General features: G+C 43.5%; 1 protein-coding gene across 9 annotated transcripts in view; it reads left to right on the top strand.

Moving 5' to 3' along the window:
- The window catches only part of IQSEC3 (IQ motif and Sec7 domain ArfGEF 3), a 140,852-nt gene extending 126,584 nt beyond the window's left edge, over positions 1-14,268 (top strand). For 3 of the 9 annotated variants that reach the window (XM_083572235.1, XM_083572237.1, XM_083572236.1), the window contains 6 exons: positions 1,615-1,740; positions 3,819-3,918; positions 6,114-6,320; positions 8,280-8,372; positions 9,669-9,712; positions 12,130-14,268. In XM_083572235.1, the coding sequence (XP_083428361.1) occupies positions 1,615-1,740; positions 3,819-3,918; positions 6,114-6,320; positions 8,280-8,372; positions 9,669-9,712; positions 12,130-12,567 (1,008 nt within the window). In that variant the 3' untranslated portion in view covers positions 12,568-14,268. Of the gene's footprint in view, positions 1-1,614; positions 1,741-3,818; positions 3,919-6,113; positions 6,321-8,279; positions 8,373-9,668; positions 9,713-9,795; positions 11,624-12,129 lie in introns of those variants that run through there. The other 6 variants (XM_083572232.1, XM_083572233.1, XM_083572234.1 and 3 more) reach the window with 6 other exon arrangements.
- Positions 14,269-16,306: the final 2,038 nt, after the last annotated feature.

Here is a 16,306-nt window from a genome sequence, read left to right on the forward strand (position 1 = left end):
AGGCTGAAGGTGTCTCAGGGCCCATCTGTGTGTACAGAGACCACATGCGCCTGGTGTACAGGGTGGTGGGTTCTGCACAGGGCCTTTTAGTAGGTGTGGGGTATTCAGTTCACTTTTAATTTTAACAAGAGCCCACCTAATTCACACTTCCCAAAACAATGCACAAACCAACATCTTTTGTTAACTGCACTTCTCCAAATTTTGCAGCGTGGTTCTCCAACCTGAATAATGTGTAAAGAAATGTGAATGTTTGGAGGGGGGGAAATGTATGTAAATATGCATATATTAGTAAAAATAACATATGAAGTCGCATTGTTTTAGGGATGGTTGTTTCATACTAGGCCAAATGCATACAGAAATGTATCAGTTAGAAGAAACACACATTAAAATGCTGACAAATTTTTGTGAGGACTTTTTTTCCCCCTTAAAAATTCAGGCTAATGAGGAAATAGGGAGAACCGAGCTTAAAACTGGAAAAAAATGAGAAATCAAGAGAAGCTGAAATGGACAGATTTGTCTACCCCTTCCTGGGAGAATCACTGTGTAGATATTCCTGTGCTGATCCAGCTGTTCTCCCTCTGATTTCTAAGCCATGAGCGGTAATTAGTTAGTTAGTCCTCCTCGCCCCTACTGAAATTAAGCTTCAGCACATGTAACTGCATTTTACATATACATTATGCCCCCCCTTTTCCTGTCTCTCTCCTCTCCCTGTCCTCACTCTTTTGTTTTCCTTTCATCACAATTTAGACCATAAACTCCTTGAAGCAGAGGCCTGTCCTTTTTTGCTTATGTTATTCTGCAAAGTGCCATCTGCAGTGACAGCCCTGTATAAATCACTCCCTCTAATAGTGAACTCAGGTGGTGAGTGCCAATAAGACTGGAGCCAAAATGGGGCCACTGAGAAACAGAAACAGGAAGGTAGCGGTATGCTTGGAAGGACTCTGAGGTTTCCAGAAGCAGAAAAATACATTTTAAAACGAACAAACTTCTAAACAGTCCGCAGAGGACTATGTGTGCTCAGTAATCATAGGACATTGTGAGTCTTGCGGAAGAGAAAAATGGAAAACCTAGCAGTGGAGAGTCGAATGGCCTGCTGGGAGAAAATGGCTGGGAGGAACTCAGGACAGGAAATGTTCCTTTAATGAGGGAAGATGAACCCTGAAACACTTTGTTGCTGATTCCACTTGTGATCCATAACAATCAACATTGCCATTTCAGTTTCTATTTGCTTCTGTGCTGTCATGGGGGCTTAAAAACTTGCTTTCCCTTCTCCCTCCAAGAAAAGGACCACACTTAGCAGACTTTGCATCACAGGCCCTATTATATTTTTGTGCTCATGCAAGCACCAAGGTCTTCCAATTCCATCAGGTGTAGCGAGATACTGCAGATCAGGGAAAGTCTTGAAATGAATGAACTCTGCCTGCCATAATTGTGAGAGGCTGCTCTGGTACATTCAGTGCCATTACGGAGCAGAAAATGTTGTGATGAGAACAGGCTGCAGATGGTGGTGGGGCAAAGCCATTGCAAAGGCTTGCTTGAAGTCATTTAACATGCAGTTCTTTGGGGTTGGCGGATAAGGAAGGGGACTGTTTCCACTCCGTCTCTGTCTTCCAGGTCCTCTCAGTGCCACATCGCCGGTTAGTTTGCTGCAGCCGACTTTACGAAGTGACAGACGTGAACAAAGTACAGAAGCAAGCTGCTCACCAGAGGGAGGTCTTCCTCTTCAATGATTTGCTGGTGGTGAGTGGCCTTTGGCCTTGAGAATCACAGCATCGCAAAGGGACTTAGAGCCAGTGTTCAGGAAAAGCACAGGACACGCGACTCCCCTAGGACTTCCAGGTTGGATTTGATGTGAGGCGTTGCATTCTCCCTTACTTATGAAACTCCCTTCTATGTAGAAAGGTAGCAATCAGGGAGAAGGTGCTTAGATACCTTTTTATCTGTGATATGCTGGTTTTCCGTGGGTAGGAGGTTTCTTCTGCTGGTTGTTCTTTTGCTCAAGGAAGCATTCGGTCATGAAATCACCTACCTGCCTTCCAAACACTGCAACAAATGTGTTGTTGTTGTTGTTGGTGTATGTATGTATATGTATGTATTTGTGTAGATAGATAGATATAAAAATCAGTCTTTAATGCCATCTTGTACTATGCCCCACCATGACTCAAAGATTACAATTACAGCACCAGCAGAGATAAGACAACAAAATGAAATACAGCCTTAAAACAGCAAAGGATTTGACACTTTCTAAGATGAATTAGCAGAGTCTTAGCTTGCTATATAAGTTCCATCTCTAAGCAAATGTTCTTCAGGAAAGAGCCCCATAGTCTAGGTGCATGACTGAGAGACCACAGCCTCCCAATACACATCAGACAGTGAGTGGGGCAGGAACAGAGGCTTTGAAGATGATCTTATTGAGTGGACAGGTTCATATGGGAGAAAGAACTCAGAGAATAATAGAACTGCAGAGTTGGAAGGGACTTTGAGGATCATCTAGTCCAACCCCCTGCAATACAGGAAATATGCAGTTCTCCCATATGGGGATCGAACCTGCAACCTTGGCATTATCAGCACCACGCTGTAACCAGCTGAGCTGTGCTGCTGAAAACAAGTAACTTGCATGGAGCCCAAAACTGAGTTAGGAGCCAGTGATGTGGGCATGGAACTGAAGTTGTATGCTCCATGTGTGCACTTAGTATACTTGCAGCTACCTGCCGAGCCAATTGCCAATTATTCATGGAAACAAAGGGGCAGGTATGGACTATCTGCGTTTGTACACTTTTGCAAAGTGCAAGCAATAACTTTGTGGATGCACACTCAAGAGAATCCGGTTTCATGTTTCCCTGCATAGTGAAAGGAAAAGTCACCGCAGAATAAAAACACATCTCCATCTTAATCCATTCTACTTTGTTTCACAGGAGCTCGGTGAAACTGATAAGTTAAAATCTCTGTGAATCTGACAAGGTTGATTTGACAGGACTCCCTGGAGAGTAGAAAAAGAAACACCAAAGCATATTTCTCACTAAATTTCCTATGCTGTACGTTATTGTGACAGTTATCAGATTTTTTAAAACGGTGTCATTTATTTGAGCCAAACTGGACTTGATGCAGTTAGCAATTGCACGGCATGCTTCAAACAAGTAAATAGCAGGTATGGGGGGCATGATCCAGAACGTGATCATGATGGAGGAATAAGGGGACTTTAACCCCTTGCTGCCACTGCTGTCCTGATCCAGCCCCTTCAAAGATAGGTGTTGTCCCTGCAACTACTTAAAGCTTGAAACAGTCTCTCACATGTTCTTCTAGTGTAGATTTTAACAAGGGGTTAGAGAATGAATAATGTATCCCCTTATGAGACACTTTCACGGGCAATCCATTGTTCACCCTTCTGCACACAAAGAAATTAAACCCGGGGTTCTTTCCAGACTGACTCTAGTTTCGAGTGGGATTCAATCACATGCTGGATAATTTGGGTGGTGTAATTGCAGTTGATTCCCCGAAAGATCAGGATTTATGCAATAAGGAAAGTGGTGAAAAAAATACATCTCCAAAACAAATTAGAATGGATTCTCATTAAAGAGCCAGCCATCATCTGTGCAAATGTATCGGAATGAATGCCCAGTAAGCAGGTTTTCTGTAAGTGCCCTGGAATTATGACCACAGAGGACAAATGATGTAGCTGAGAGTAACTCCCAAGTGTCCTTCCATGAGGTCACTGTAAGGGAACAAAACTTGGGGGTAGTATTCAACTATGTTTTACTCAGGGAAGGCCTCTGCTGTTGCATCTGAAAAACTCTCTTCATTTCTCTGTCCTCAAACAGATTCTCAAGCTTTGCCCCAAGAAGAAAAGCTCTTCAACGTACACATTTTGCAAGTCAGTCGGCCTGTTAGGAATGCAGTTCCATCTCTTTGAGAATGAATGTAAGTTTGTCACAGTTTTGGTCACTCGCCAGATGACACTGGAGGACAAGATTTATAGTGTGAATTTTTATACAGCGGTAGTAGTTTGATGCCTTGGGCTGGAAAGATGCGTAGCCTGCTGCTTAATGAGAGAGTGGTTTGAAGCAACAGTTTCCACCTGTTACCCATAACTTCTAAATTTTGGCACCATGCAGTATTTGTGCAGGCACCTTAGATGTAAAAAAAACCACAAGCTTTTAAAGCTGGGGAAAGGATTTTCCCATTGTGCATTGCAGAGGAGTGGAGTATGGCTTGAAAGGATCCTGTTGCTTTGACCTTGGTGCTATTTTATATTTTTAAAATGAGGTACCAGTACTCATATAAAAGTATTATGGGTGCCAGCACAAAATGGCTGCCATTGGCAGGAAAGTAAGCGGTGCCGATACTGTGTACAAGTGAGTACTGTCACACAAAAAAGTCCTGGTGTTTCTTATATCTATATGGCTAGTTTCGTTGGCTGAAAACCAAATTGCTAGGTATTTCAAAACTTTAAATTGCTCTGGAATGTTTCCATCTATGTGACATTTATGTTTCACAGGCTTCCCACCTATTACCAACGTAATCTTGCTGAGGTTTATTTTAAGGAAAACTCTACCAAAATCAATAAGCTGGTACCTTGGACACCAATGAAAGTTTAATAGTTGGAACATACAATATTTGTATGTTAACAAGGTAACACATCATCAAGCCACTCCAAGGTTATCCAGGATAATTTAATCCAATACAGTGTTTTTTGTATAAAGCTTGAACAGGGTGCAAACACCTTTTAGGAACCCCACATAGAAATGATATATTATCAGCTGATAAAGCAAGCCTAATTGTGCTCTTAAGCAAGTATTGGAGCATAGTGCCTTAATGTTTTTAACTGTTGTAAGCCCCTTGAGTGATGCAAATGTAACTGCACTTCTTTGTTTTAAATATATAGCTGGCAAAAAGAGACTCATGTATGCTGCCTTTGAGAATGTATCCTTCTAACATTTAACTTAATTTATAGAAACACACTGTGCTATGTTATACCAAACTGATAAATGTCTCTTGTTGCAGGTTACTCACAACATTCTCTCTGCCTCTCCATTTCTCCCAGATTTCTGTGGTTCCAAATTACCTGGGTTTTGTCATCAAATGGCACCCACCAATGCAAAAATGATCTGTGATCATTTTGAACTGGATTTCTGCAATTTGGCAAACACTATGTCGTGTCAGTCAGTTGGTGCTTTTCTCAGTGTAGACTCAGCAGCAGCAAACTAAGCTCCCATGCCTTCTCTTGTTTGAATCATACGCATAAGTGAAAGTATGTACTGAAATATTGTACACAATCATTTTTGACTAGGTGTTTGTTCGTACTTGGAAATACTTGGGCAGGTCGTTCCATGCACAAATCCATATCACCACCTGCATTATAGTGCTCTGATGGATGCTCCTTTTTGGTACACATGGAAATGCATATCGTCTTTCCATCCTGGGCCCTTTCTTCCATGGATGTGAGCACTTGTTCATATGCAGCACTACAGAATTCCCGCCCCCAAAAGTGTGCTATTTCAATTTGCACAGCTGCTTATTTGTGCGAGTTACTTGGAAAAATCAACATGAACAAACTGAGGCGATATTTCATATGCATTCAAAACAAAGAAGTGCAGTTTCAAGAGTGGCCTATTGCAGACTTATAGTGCAGTCTACTCTGAAGTAAACCTGGTTAACTTGAGAGGGATGGTATAGGATTGCAGCCTTAGAACCCCAACGCCCTCATCCATAAACCAGCTGGGTCCAGATTTTTATTCCAGACCAACCAATCCTCTTGTTTAGCAGGAACAAACCTGGCAGCGTTTAGTTGTGTTTATTATTATACTAATTGGTCTCATTAGTAGGATTATGTAGAAAGCTGCCTTAATAAGTAGGTCAGGCTGCTTGTCCATCTAACTAAGGACTGTCTACTCTGACACAGGACTGTCTACTCTGACTTGGCAAGGATCTTCGTCAGAGAGGCCTTCCCCGTCTCCTGTCACATGATCCTCTTCACTGGAGATGCCAGGAATGAAACTTGGGGGCTTTCTCATCTGCTTTCCCACTGAGCTATGGTCTCTTCTCAGATTGCTTCTGCCTTTTTAATGTATAGAACCCACAACACTAGTTTTATGTCCCCTCTCCTTTTTTTGTAGATTACCCACACGGCATCACCTTGGTGACTCCCCTTTCAGGCTCAGAGAAGAAACAGGTACTCCATTTCTGTGCTCTGGGAGCCGAGGAAATGCAGAAATTTGTGGAAGACCTAAAAGAGTCAATAGCAGAGGTGATGGAGCTAGAACAGATTCGAATTGAATGTAAGGCTCCCAGCGTGGCCCAGACTCCATGCAGTCATTCTGTCTGTATGTACATATGTCCGTGTCTTGTGTATTTTTGTGTCTGTTGTTAGCAGGGGTGCCATTTCAGATTTCAGGAGGGGGGCAGGTGTCCCAACAAGGTTTAACGGTCCTCTCTTGAATATGTGCAAATTTAAATAAAAATTAATTTAGTCAATATTAACTAAAAATGAAGATATTCAATATTAAATGGAAATCCAAAAGCTGGTGTATTTAAGAATATTTCTGTGATTTTTAAATATTGTAATATTTTAAAATCACAGAAGTAAAATCACAAGTAATAAGATTCATGCCTTTGGCATGTGCATCTAGGGCAAGCCACACTTAATTTTTTGCAGCATTAATTTCTCAGCATTAGAACTAGCGAGTTTGCCAGAGATAAAATGTTCCTAATGAATAACCAGAGATGGTGTAAACTGTCATGGCCCCTTACTCAAAATGGCACCCTTGGTTGTGGAGCTGGATGAGGGTGGAGGGCTGGCTGTATCTTCTTGGGGTGGGGGGATTTTATTAGAAAGCGAGTGTTTTAAACTGGATTGTTCCGTCTGATGCTGATATGTGAGTACAATAAGCCACATAATGTGGACAAAAATGCACACATTAGGGTAAAGGGTTTCTAAAATGCATATATTAGTGAAAGTGACATGCAAAATGCATTATATAAGGAAAGGTTGCTTTGCAAAAATGGTTTATTGGGCAAAATTGCATACAAAATGCATACATTCATGCTAAAGTGCTGATGACTTTTCTTGAGGATGTAATTCTCTCCCCCGCCCCCAAAACTGGTGTGGAAATGTGGAAAACTGAACCTAAGTCTGGGGAAAAGATTCACTCATTCTTAGGATGAGCCATGGGAAGGGTGCAGAACAGTTGAGAATATCTGCACTTGACCTTGATAAAACTGACAACTCCAGCATAACTTTATCCATAAAACAGACACATCCACCACACTAGAGATACTAAGGGTTTTTAAACATGAGTTGTTCATGTGCTTTGATTTGTGGAAGAACAACAACAACAACAACAACAACATTAAGTGGTCCACTGAGTCCTGAAGTAATTTTCATGAAGTCTGCAGGGTGGGTGTGGGAGTAGAACCACAGCTCTATAAAGTGCATTCCCAATTTGCCTGATAATTAACTACAGTGGTACCTTGGGTTACATACATTTCAGGTTACAGACTCCGTTAACCCAGAAATAGTACCTTGGGTTAAGAACTTTGCTTCAGGATGAGAACAGAAATCATGCTCCGGTGGTGCGGCAGCAGCAGGAGGCTCCATTAGCTAAAGTGGTGCTTCAGGTTAAGAACAGTTTCAGGTTAAGAACAGACCTCCAGAACGAATTAAGTACTTAACCCAAGGTACCACTGTATCTGTCTTGCCTGGATGCACAAAATCCTGCAGTGTTCCCCTGTGTACTAGCACTGATTGATACTTCCTACCAGATTCTTCTCTCCCAAAGAACTGTTCCATAGCCAGCTTCCTATAGTGTCTCCCCCTATCCCAAACAGATAGCTAAGGAATGCCCCAAATCTGGCTTCAGCTATTCACAGAGGAGCTGATTACAAGCTGTAGGAATGAATAAATGGATAGTGCTACACAAATGAATAGCTGAGAACTCCAGGAAGCAGAGCTTCATTGCCTTGCCATTCCATTCAGGCCAAATAAATGTTTTTGAATATGTTCAATATGTTCATTGTGCATAATTTTTACTGGTTGTAGAATTTGTGTTTCCTTGGCACAGGATGTAGATTCCAGGGCTAAAATGTTTAATATTTTTAAAGCACAGAATAGACACGTCCGTTGTGTGTGTGCATGCATGAATACACTTTCTCTAACCATTATTTCTCTGCTTGTCTCCTGTTGCTTCCACTTCCATATCTTCCTGTCTTTCTCTCTTTCTGCTCTACTTTTTAGCTCTGTCTCCATTCTCTCTTTAAAAAAATGTTCTTTCCGTGTATCTCAGGGGAGCTGGAGAAGCAACATGGGACAAAGAACCTTTCCTTAAAGTCCAATGGAGCTCAGATGGAAATACAGTCCAAGCAAGGATCTCCAACAGGTTAGTCTCCTTCTCTGGGTTCTTCTTCACTTCCTACCCTGAAGCTTAGCTAATCCTCTGAGACTTGGCATACAGGAATAGGAAGGACAAAATGTCTTCAAGTCTCTTTGAACCTCCAGAATGGATCCTTGAAGCATGCTAAAGTTGTTTGCTTTTTTTAAAAAATAAGTTATTGTATTTTCCAAAGAATACATTCCATGAGGTCACACTCTCATTATTACTCTTGCTATATGTTTCTCCATAGTCAGTAGTTCTCCGAATATGAAATTTAACCTGGAAGATCTTTTAGCTGCCTGTTAGTCTGGAAACTCTGCAGCTATAGACTTCATGCTGATATATGTTGATTGGAAAGAACTGTATACATTGAACTGGAGTTGGCCCAGCAATAGATTGTATAAGCACAGTCTCTGAGATACTCAACTGGGTGGCGCAACATGTTTTTCTACCTGAGCTGGAATAGCAAATAAGAAAATCCAACGTGTATCTTCCCCTATGACTAAAATTAAAATAATAAGACATTAAACAACTAAACAATTTTCATGACACACCAAACTGGCTGCCTGAGGCGGCTATCTCTTTGTGCCTAATGGCAGGGACAGGCTAGTCACACAAGTCTAACTTCTGGTTTCATTATGCTGAAATGGCCAAAGTGAGTTATGTGACTCTTGTTCAGGAAGGAGCAAAGAAGAGAAAATGTTTGTTGTATGAGAGCTATAGGGATAAATGCCTCTTCTGGTCCTTCTTATGGTGCCACAAGCTTGGATGAAACTAAGCAGATCAGCGTGGGGCAAAAAATGTGAAGACATTTCAACAGTGTGGTAGCATTTTTCCAGAATGAGATTTCAGTTTTGGTACCCAGCCTTCCACTCAGTAGCTAGCTGGGAGAGGAAGGACAGACAGATGCAGAATGTATAGGATATTGAACAGTGTTCAAGAATGTTTTGGGTTTAGAAACTGCTGACCTAAGCAACTCATTCGCCTGATGCCATTTTTGTGCTCTTTTTGGTGTCAGGAGAAGAGCCTTTTGCTCATCCAGACCTTCTAAAAAACTTGTGCAGTCTGGACCTCTCAGTTCTAAAATCTGTTCTTTAATTGTGGGGTTAGAGTTTTTGTTTCCTTGCTGTATTTATGCTACTTTTGATTTGTTTCATTGATTTTAAATTGTTTTTACGCTTATTAATGGTAAACCACCCAGAGAACTTTATGTTATTGGGCAACATGCAAACATTGTAAATAAATAAGTAAGTAAATATTGCATTTCATCACTGAGGAAGGGGATCTCTTTTATTTTCAAAGCCAAAAGAGATTTGGGAGAGAAGGTTCCGGACAGCACAGTGGAGGTAAGTAGAACACACAGCAGCTGAGGTAAGTAATTCTCCCTCAGTTCAGCTCTTCTTACATTCTCTGTTGTTTCTTTTCTCAGGTTTTAATCAATGCCTCCCCTGCCAGACTGACAATTTTACCAATTTCCAGAGATACAATAAAAAGTTACTGCTAGGACGGGTAATACAACTTTCAAATCCAGATTAAACTTCAAAGCATTTTTTTTCAAGCCGTTTCAGTAACTGTTAACACATCCTTCATGGAGCGAGCGCCCGAACTCTGGAGACTAACCTGCTCCTTCCTCATCCCCACCCAACACACTTTCAGGAGAAATCAGAGACACAGCTGAGGTGAACTCTGCTGGCAGGCCACCGCCATCGCAGGACCCCCCGCTAAAACTCACTGCTATGACCTTTCCCTCATAGCTTCTTCTGCCCTAGACACTGGGCCCTCGTCACAGGCTTCATATATTGAAAGCATAGACCAAACATTTCCCATATTCACTGGGACTCTTCTTAGGTTGAAAGCTTAGGCCAATCATTTCCAAATTTGGGGAGGGTTGTTGGAGGAACTTTCTTGCCTGTCCTTATTTGGGAGCAAGGACTCTGTTGTAGGAGTCTTCCTGTGGATCTCAGCTCACCAAGAAAGCTGTCATCTGGGAGAGATATCCAGAATATTTCGTTTGCCCCAGCTTTGTCCTTTCCCAAGCCTCTTTCACCAAGCAGATAGCTCCATCTCCCTGCAAGTGTGACTTGCCATAGGGGCAGGAGCTGCAGTTCTTCGCAAACAAGCATTTCCTCAATCAGCCTCCATTTCCAGCTCCAACTCCTCTTTCTTGCTGATTAGGCCTCTTTCCACAGAGGCCATTTTATACCCATGCCCCAGCTTTCTGTTCCACGGCCTGGGAAAAACCCAGCTGCCACAGGCATAATTCCTCAGACCCAGTTCATGCTGGTTTCAGAAACCCTATTTCATTACCCTGGTGACATTCCTGCTGCTGGAGAGGAGGGACTGGCATCTCCCCGGCCTCATACACAGCTGTTGGGCCTGCAAACATTTCTCCATAAAGGGTTTTCAGTTCAGGGATGCAAAATTCCAAGGAGACAGTTCACAAATATATGTTCCTTCAGGTGATTCCAGAATCAGGCAGACAGGGCCCCAGATCTGTCCATCATGGAAGAGACCCTTCTCTTCCCATTCCTAGTTTCCTCCTCCTCCTCTCCTGGGGAGCTGTGTCCTTCTGAAACTCTTTATTCCAGGAGTTCTCCCCCTTGTACCATAAATAGCCCTTTCCATAGGGAGCCCAATTCCAGCCTAGTTCCTGCTTTCAATCTAATGTTGGGAAACCCTGTGGGCTTTCTCTTCAAAGACACTTCAAGCCCTTCTTCCTCCCCTCTCCCTCTTCTTCCTCCTCTGCAGAAGTGAGCATCTCCATTTTCTCTGAGACTACCTGATCTGCTGCCATTCCATCAGATTTCTTTTCTTTTCTTTTTTTAACCATTGTACAAGCTAGATGGGTACTTTTTTCCTTTTCCTTTTTGGCGTGTGTAAAACCATTTCCTTTCACTTGCAAACCATCGAGTGGATCAGAGCGAGCTGCAAATTTGCTGAAATATGTCAGATTTCTGCTTTTTTTCTCTCTCGTCCCTGTTCCTTTCTTTAATTTTCTCCTTTTGTAAACAGATTAGTGAGTCATGTGTGCACCTTCCTGCTTGGAAAGACAGGAGCTGGGAAGAGCTCAAGTCTTTCTCTGAGCATCAGCAAATCTCATTTTTTTTCCTCCTTGCAAAGATGTGCAACCTCAATTATCCTCCCCTCTTTCTGCCTCGTTGGTCCATGGACTGCATGATGATTCAGGGTTTCGTAGGAACTCTGCTTGCAGAACAGAGCTCAGTCAAAGAGGGAACTTTATAACTACAAAGCAAAAATAAGAGAGTCCTTATCTCCAATTGCTTTCTTTCTCTTAAGTACCATAACAACAGGAAAAAAGGGAAAAGGGGGATGTAATTGACAAAAAAAATAACCTAAGCAATAAGGCTGTTCTTCCTGGAATAAGAGGCAGTTGGGGCCAGGCCATTAGCAGCCTTCATTTTGTTAAAATCTCTCCCTGACCTGCTCAAAGTGCCACAATTTGATTGCATTTGCTCAATCTGGATAGTTGAGGTTGTGCTGTATGTGGAAACAGCATCACCGCCTTTGCTGTAATGGGGATATTTATTTTCTAGAAGGAACTTTTCAGGGGCCGTGCTTGTGGGGAGGTGGGAAAGAGGGGTGGAAGGAGGACCACGTTGGGGGGAGGAGGAGATTCAGGGCTGTGGTTTATGGGGGAGGAAGGTCCATTGATGGAGGGTGGTCGGGTAAAGGGCAGCCCATTAGCAGGAGATGGGAAGAAGTCTTGTAACATTTAATGCTTCTTTGACTGTTTCTAAACTAGGTGTCAATTCACAACAGGCTTCAAACGTACCAGCACAACTCTGTCCCGGGGCTCGAGAGTGGAATGCAGCCCAGCACGCATCCTAACATGCCGCGGGAGAGGCTGGAGACAGCATTGGTGCCCTCTTACCCTGCCTCGGCAGGGACACTTGTACAGTGCCAGCAGATTGTCAAAGTTATAGTCTTGGACAAGCCGTGCCTCGCTCGCATGGAGCCGGCCCTCAACCAGACTCTGACACGCTACGTGTCCTCTGATTCCTGCAGCTCCACCCCCTTGCGCGGTCTAGGCAGCGGGCTCCAAGGGACCCCGGTGAAAATCATCCATCAGCCCCCGCTTCCGCCGCCGCCGCCGCCCTACAACCACCCGCACCAGACCTGTCCCCCCAGCTCCTTGCTTCAGAGGCGCCGGTATTCTAGCGGCTCACGCAGTCTAGTGTAGCAGCTCCACCAGCACTAGCCAAACAGCACAGACTTAACCATGGGACCCTTTTTTGGTCTTCAAAGAAAAATCTAGTTTGTGATTTATTTTTTAGTAAAACTGAAAAAAAAACCAGAGAGGGGGTCGGGGAAAGGCATGCGAGAAAAGCAAATGATAATAATGAAGGATAAGTAAATGACAGGTTGTGCCACAAACACGCCGTTATGGGACTAAAGTTGGTTATCATATCTCTTGGAATGATTGGTTCTGTTTGTGAGGGGCCAACCTGTGGAAACTGCCTGAGAGTTTCTGAAGATGTTTCCTGACCAGCCTTCCATCCATTCAGCCATGTACATTTACCTCCCTTCCAACAAACATGGCGCTGTTCTGCCACTGTTTCTGACAGGCGTTACTTGGCCTTCTTTGCTCTTTGTTTTCCATTCCATTTCCTGTCTCTCTTTCCTTGCCTCTTCAGCTTCTTTGTTTTCTCACCATTCCCAGACCATTCCCAGGTTTCTGACCAAAATTGACTTGAGTTCCCTTATGGGGAGAGCACTGACTGATAGTCCACCTTGTTGGGGCTGAGGAACTGCTGTGGCTGCTGCTGCCGCCACCACTGCAGCTTGCTAAACTGGAGCTGAAAACTTGTGCCACTCATCACACTTTCTTCTCATTGCCTTTTGGGGCTGTCTTGTTCTCTCACAGCAAGCTGGTTGGAAGAGGAAAGCCAGAGAGAGAGAGAGAGAGAGGAAGGGAAAGTGGAATTTGGAGACTGTTGTTCCCCACCCACCTCATGCTACAGCTGAACACAAAGATGGCCTCACTTTGGAGATTAAAAAAACCCCTTCTGCATCGTACTCAGAAAACTTTGCTGGACGCCATCAGAAATGCACCACATGTAAATACACACCCTTATGGTTTGATGTGTATGGACCCTGCTCACTAAAGGAAGACCTGGGCAGCTCTGGGGAAGTTTGGGTGAAGGCAGAGAATAGATCTCGAAATCTTCCCGACATGGCCACTTTCTCAGATTGATCATCTTGACAGGCTGAGCCTTCTGCACATTTTTTTAAAATTGTGTGTGTGTTTAGTTATTTATTGTATTTATGTCCCGCTTTGCAGCCTGTAGGAGGTCCGCGAGGTATCTCACGAAACAGAACAGGGTTAATTTGGCAAAGGGAAGCCTATCCCCACCCCTCAGAAATCCCCACCACAGCCCCCCTTTATAGGCTCTCCACTAACGTTTGTGCTTCCTTCACACAGAATCTATCTTTGGTGCACAAACAATTTGCAGAACCTCAAGTGACTTCGTATGACACCCCCAGGAAAGGAGGGCAAAGAAGGCATGGGAGAAGCAGGGTAGCAGCTGCATCCATCCCCCTGTCACGCCACGAGTGTCCCTGTTTTAGAGCAGATTCCAGGTTCTCCTCTCTGCTTTCATGTTTCCTTTGGCCTCCCTCTATCTCATACGTTATCCTGAATCAGCAATAGATGTTCACGCAGGCAGGGAAACACATCATACATGTTGAGTCATGCTTTGGACATTTCTGTGTGCTCGCATCGAACTTCTGACCTTAACCTGCCTTAGCGTTTCCAAGAAGATGAAACGAAATCCAGTTTGCCGAAATGGTACGGAGGAGAGGCAAGGAGCAACTCATTATCCAAAGCCTCTTTTGTTTTGCTTTTATGAACATGTAAACAAATCATATTGTAGTGAATTAAGGGTTTGTTTATTGCTAATTATTTGTATCCCACCTTTCAGAGCAGGCTCTGATACTGTCTCACTGTAGCCAGCCACGTAAGCACAAACTCATTAACACCAGGTTGGTCCCTTCTTCGTTCTGTCCTCATCTCTCTCTCCCCCCGCCCCAAAATATGGCAAGGTGGGTGGGGAGTCCCAGAGGGAGGAGATGAAAGCAGAGCTCAGCTCCTCGCTGTTTCCAGAGATGCTGACGTGCAGAAAGATGGTATTAAAATGGGCTATGGCTGTATTTTTAGAAAAAATATCTCCCCGCGCGCAAAGATGGGGAGGGGGGGAAGTAGTATTAATTAGCTTAAGGGCTTTGCTCTTGCTCACTCGTATTTCCCTGTGAGGCTTAAGAAGATCAACTTTAGGATTTGGAAATAGGGCAGAACAAGTTCTAAGTCTCTTATTTATTTATTTTTAAAGACTGTGTGCGTATGTGTGTGTGAGAGAGAAAAAGAGCTTTGGGTTTTCACTTCTCATGTGAGGCAGAAACACAGCAGTCAGCAGTTTTGATGGCAAGGCTGGAGCCCTGCTGCAGTGGAGAGGCACCCATGTAGTTAGAGCTACAGTGCGACGTTATGTCAAGTGGTTGCTTACTGCACACTTGCTGCTTTGGGCATTATGAGGCTTATTCACATGAGGAGGGCCTGAGGAATAAGGCAATGCCTTCTATACTCTGTTTTATAGCCCAGTGGTGGTTCTTTAACACATCCAGCACATGGCGTGTGGGATGGACACAGGCTTTCAGGCCTCTTCCAGGCTACACCCCCACCTCAGCCTTGGCCCTTCTTCACAGCCTTCTTATGTGTGTCTACCTTGCTGGAATCTGTCCCTGGACTCTTAACAATGCCTCTTGCTTGCCCAGATGTATGGTATAGATGCGGATAGAAATAAGTCTACCATAGAAAAGTTAGATTTACATGGGTTGCTACACCAGCTTTTGCCTCGGGCCCCAACTACCACTGGCATCTAGTAGGTTGGCCAGAAGGGAATGCATCCCTCAGGATGGAAAAGGTTCCCCGCCACTGACTTAGATCAAATGCTATCGCTGAATGATGCTAAATTTAGTTTCAACTGCATTCATATTCTTTCTGTGTGTGCGTGTGTCTTTAAAATCCCTACGTAAGAAGACCCCTGCTGGGTCAGACCAAAGGCCCACCTAGACCAGATTTCTGTTTCCTCAGTGGCCAAACAAATGCCCATGGAAACTTCCAGAACATGGCTACCACAGCACTCTTTTGGTCATGTTCTCAAGCAACTGGTGTTTAGAGGCCTACTGCCTCTGATACCGGAGCTAGTGTATAGTCACCATGATTAGTAGCCTTATCCTCTGTGGATTTGTCTAATCCTCTAAAGCTGTCCAAGTTGGTGGACATCACAACTTCTTGTGGTAGCCGTTCCATTGTTCAGTTATGTACTGTGTGAAGGAGTTTTTCCTTTAGTCTGTCCTGAATTTTGCACCTTTCAGCTTCATTGGATGAGCCAAGGTTGTAGTATTATGAGAGGGAGAGAAGGATTTTCCTTCCTGCCCACTTTCTCTGAACCAAGGCATCTTTCTTGGTTGTGCTTTGTTAAGTTTTCATTTTCAAGTCAGACCAGCCCAAGATCAATTGCTGCCTGAGGTGCCTAATGCCAAAGTCAAGTCAAGTTATTTTGGTATCTGAGGCAGAAAATCCCACCAGCACCCCTCTCCTTCTCTGGCAATGAGAATTCAGCAGTAATAAATTAAGTAACTAAAGATTTTCTGCTAGAGGTGTGGGAGAAATTCGATTCAGCTTGCATCTAAAGGCAAGCCTACCAAATTCAAACTTTCTGAAGCAATCCAAGAACAGGAACACAGCCGTCCTTCAAACTTCGCACTTATCTGAACTTTGTAATGCAGTTCTACAGCCAAGTCATGGGTGCAAAATTGCATATACTGTATGCATAAAAAAATGCATACATTGCAAATTGCTCCAGAAATGCAGAGAATTGATTTTAGGATTGGGAAAATGAGAAACTGCAAGAATCAAC

The sequence above is a fragment of the Podarcis filfolensis genome, assembly GCF_964270895.1.
Source record: "Podarcis filfolensis genome assembly, chromosome: 10".
Classification (NCBI taxonomy): Eukaryota; Metazoa; Chordata; class Lepidosauria; order Squamata; family Lacertidae; genus Podarcis; species Podarcis filfolensis.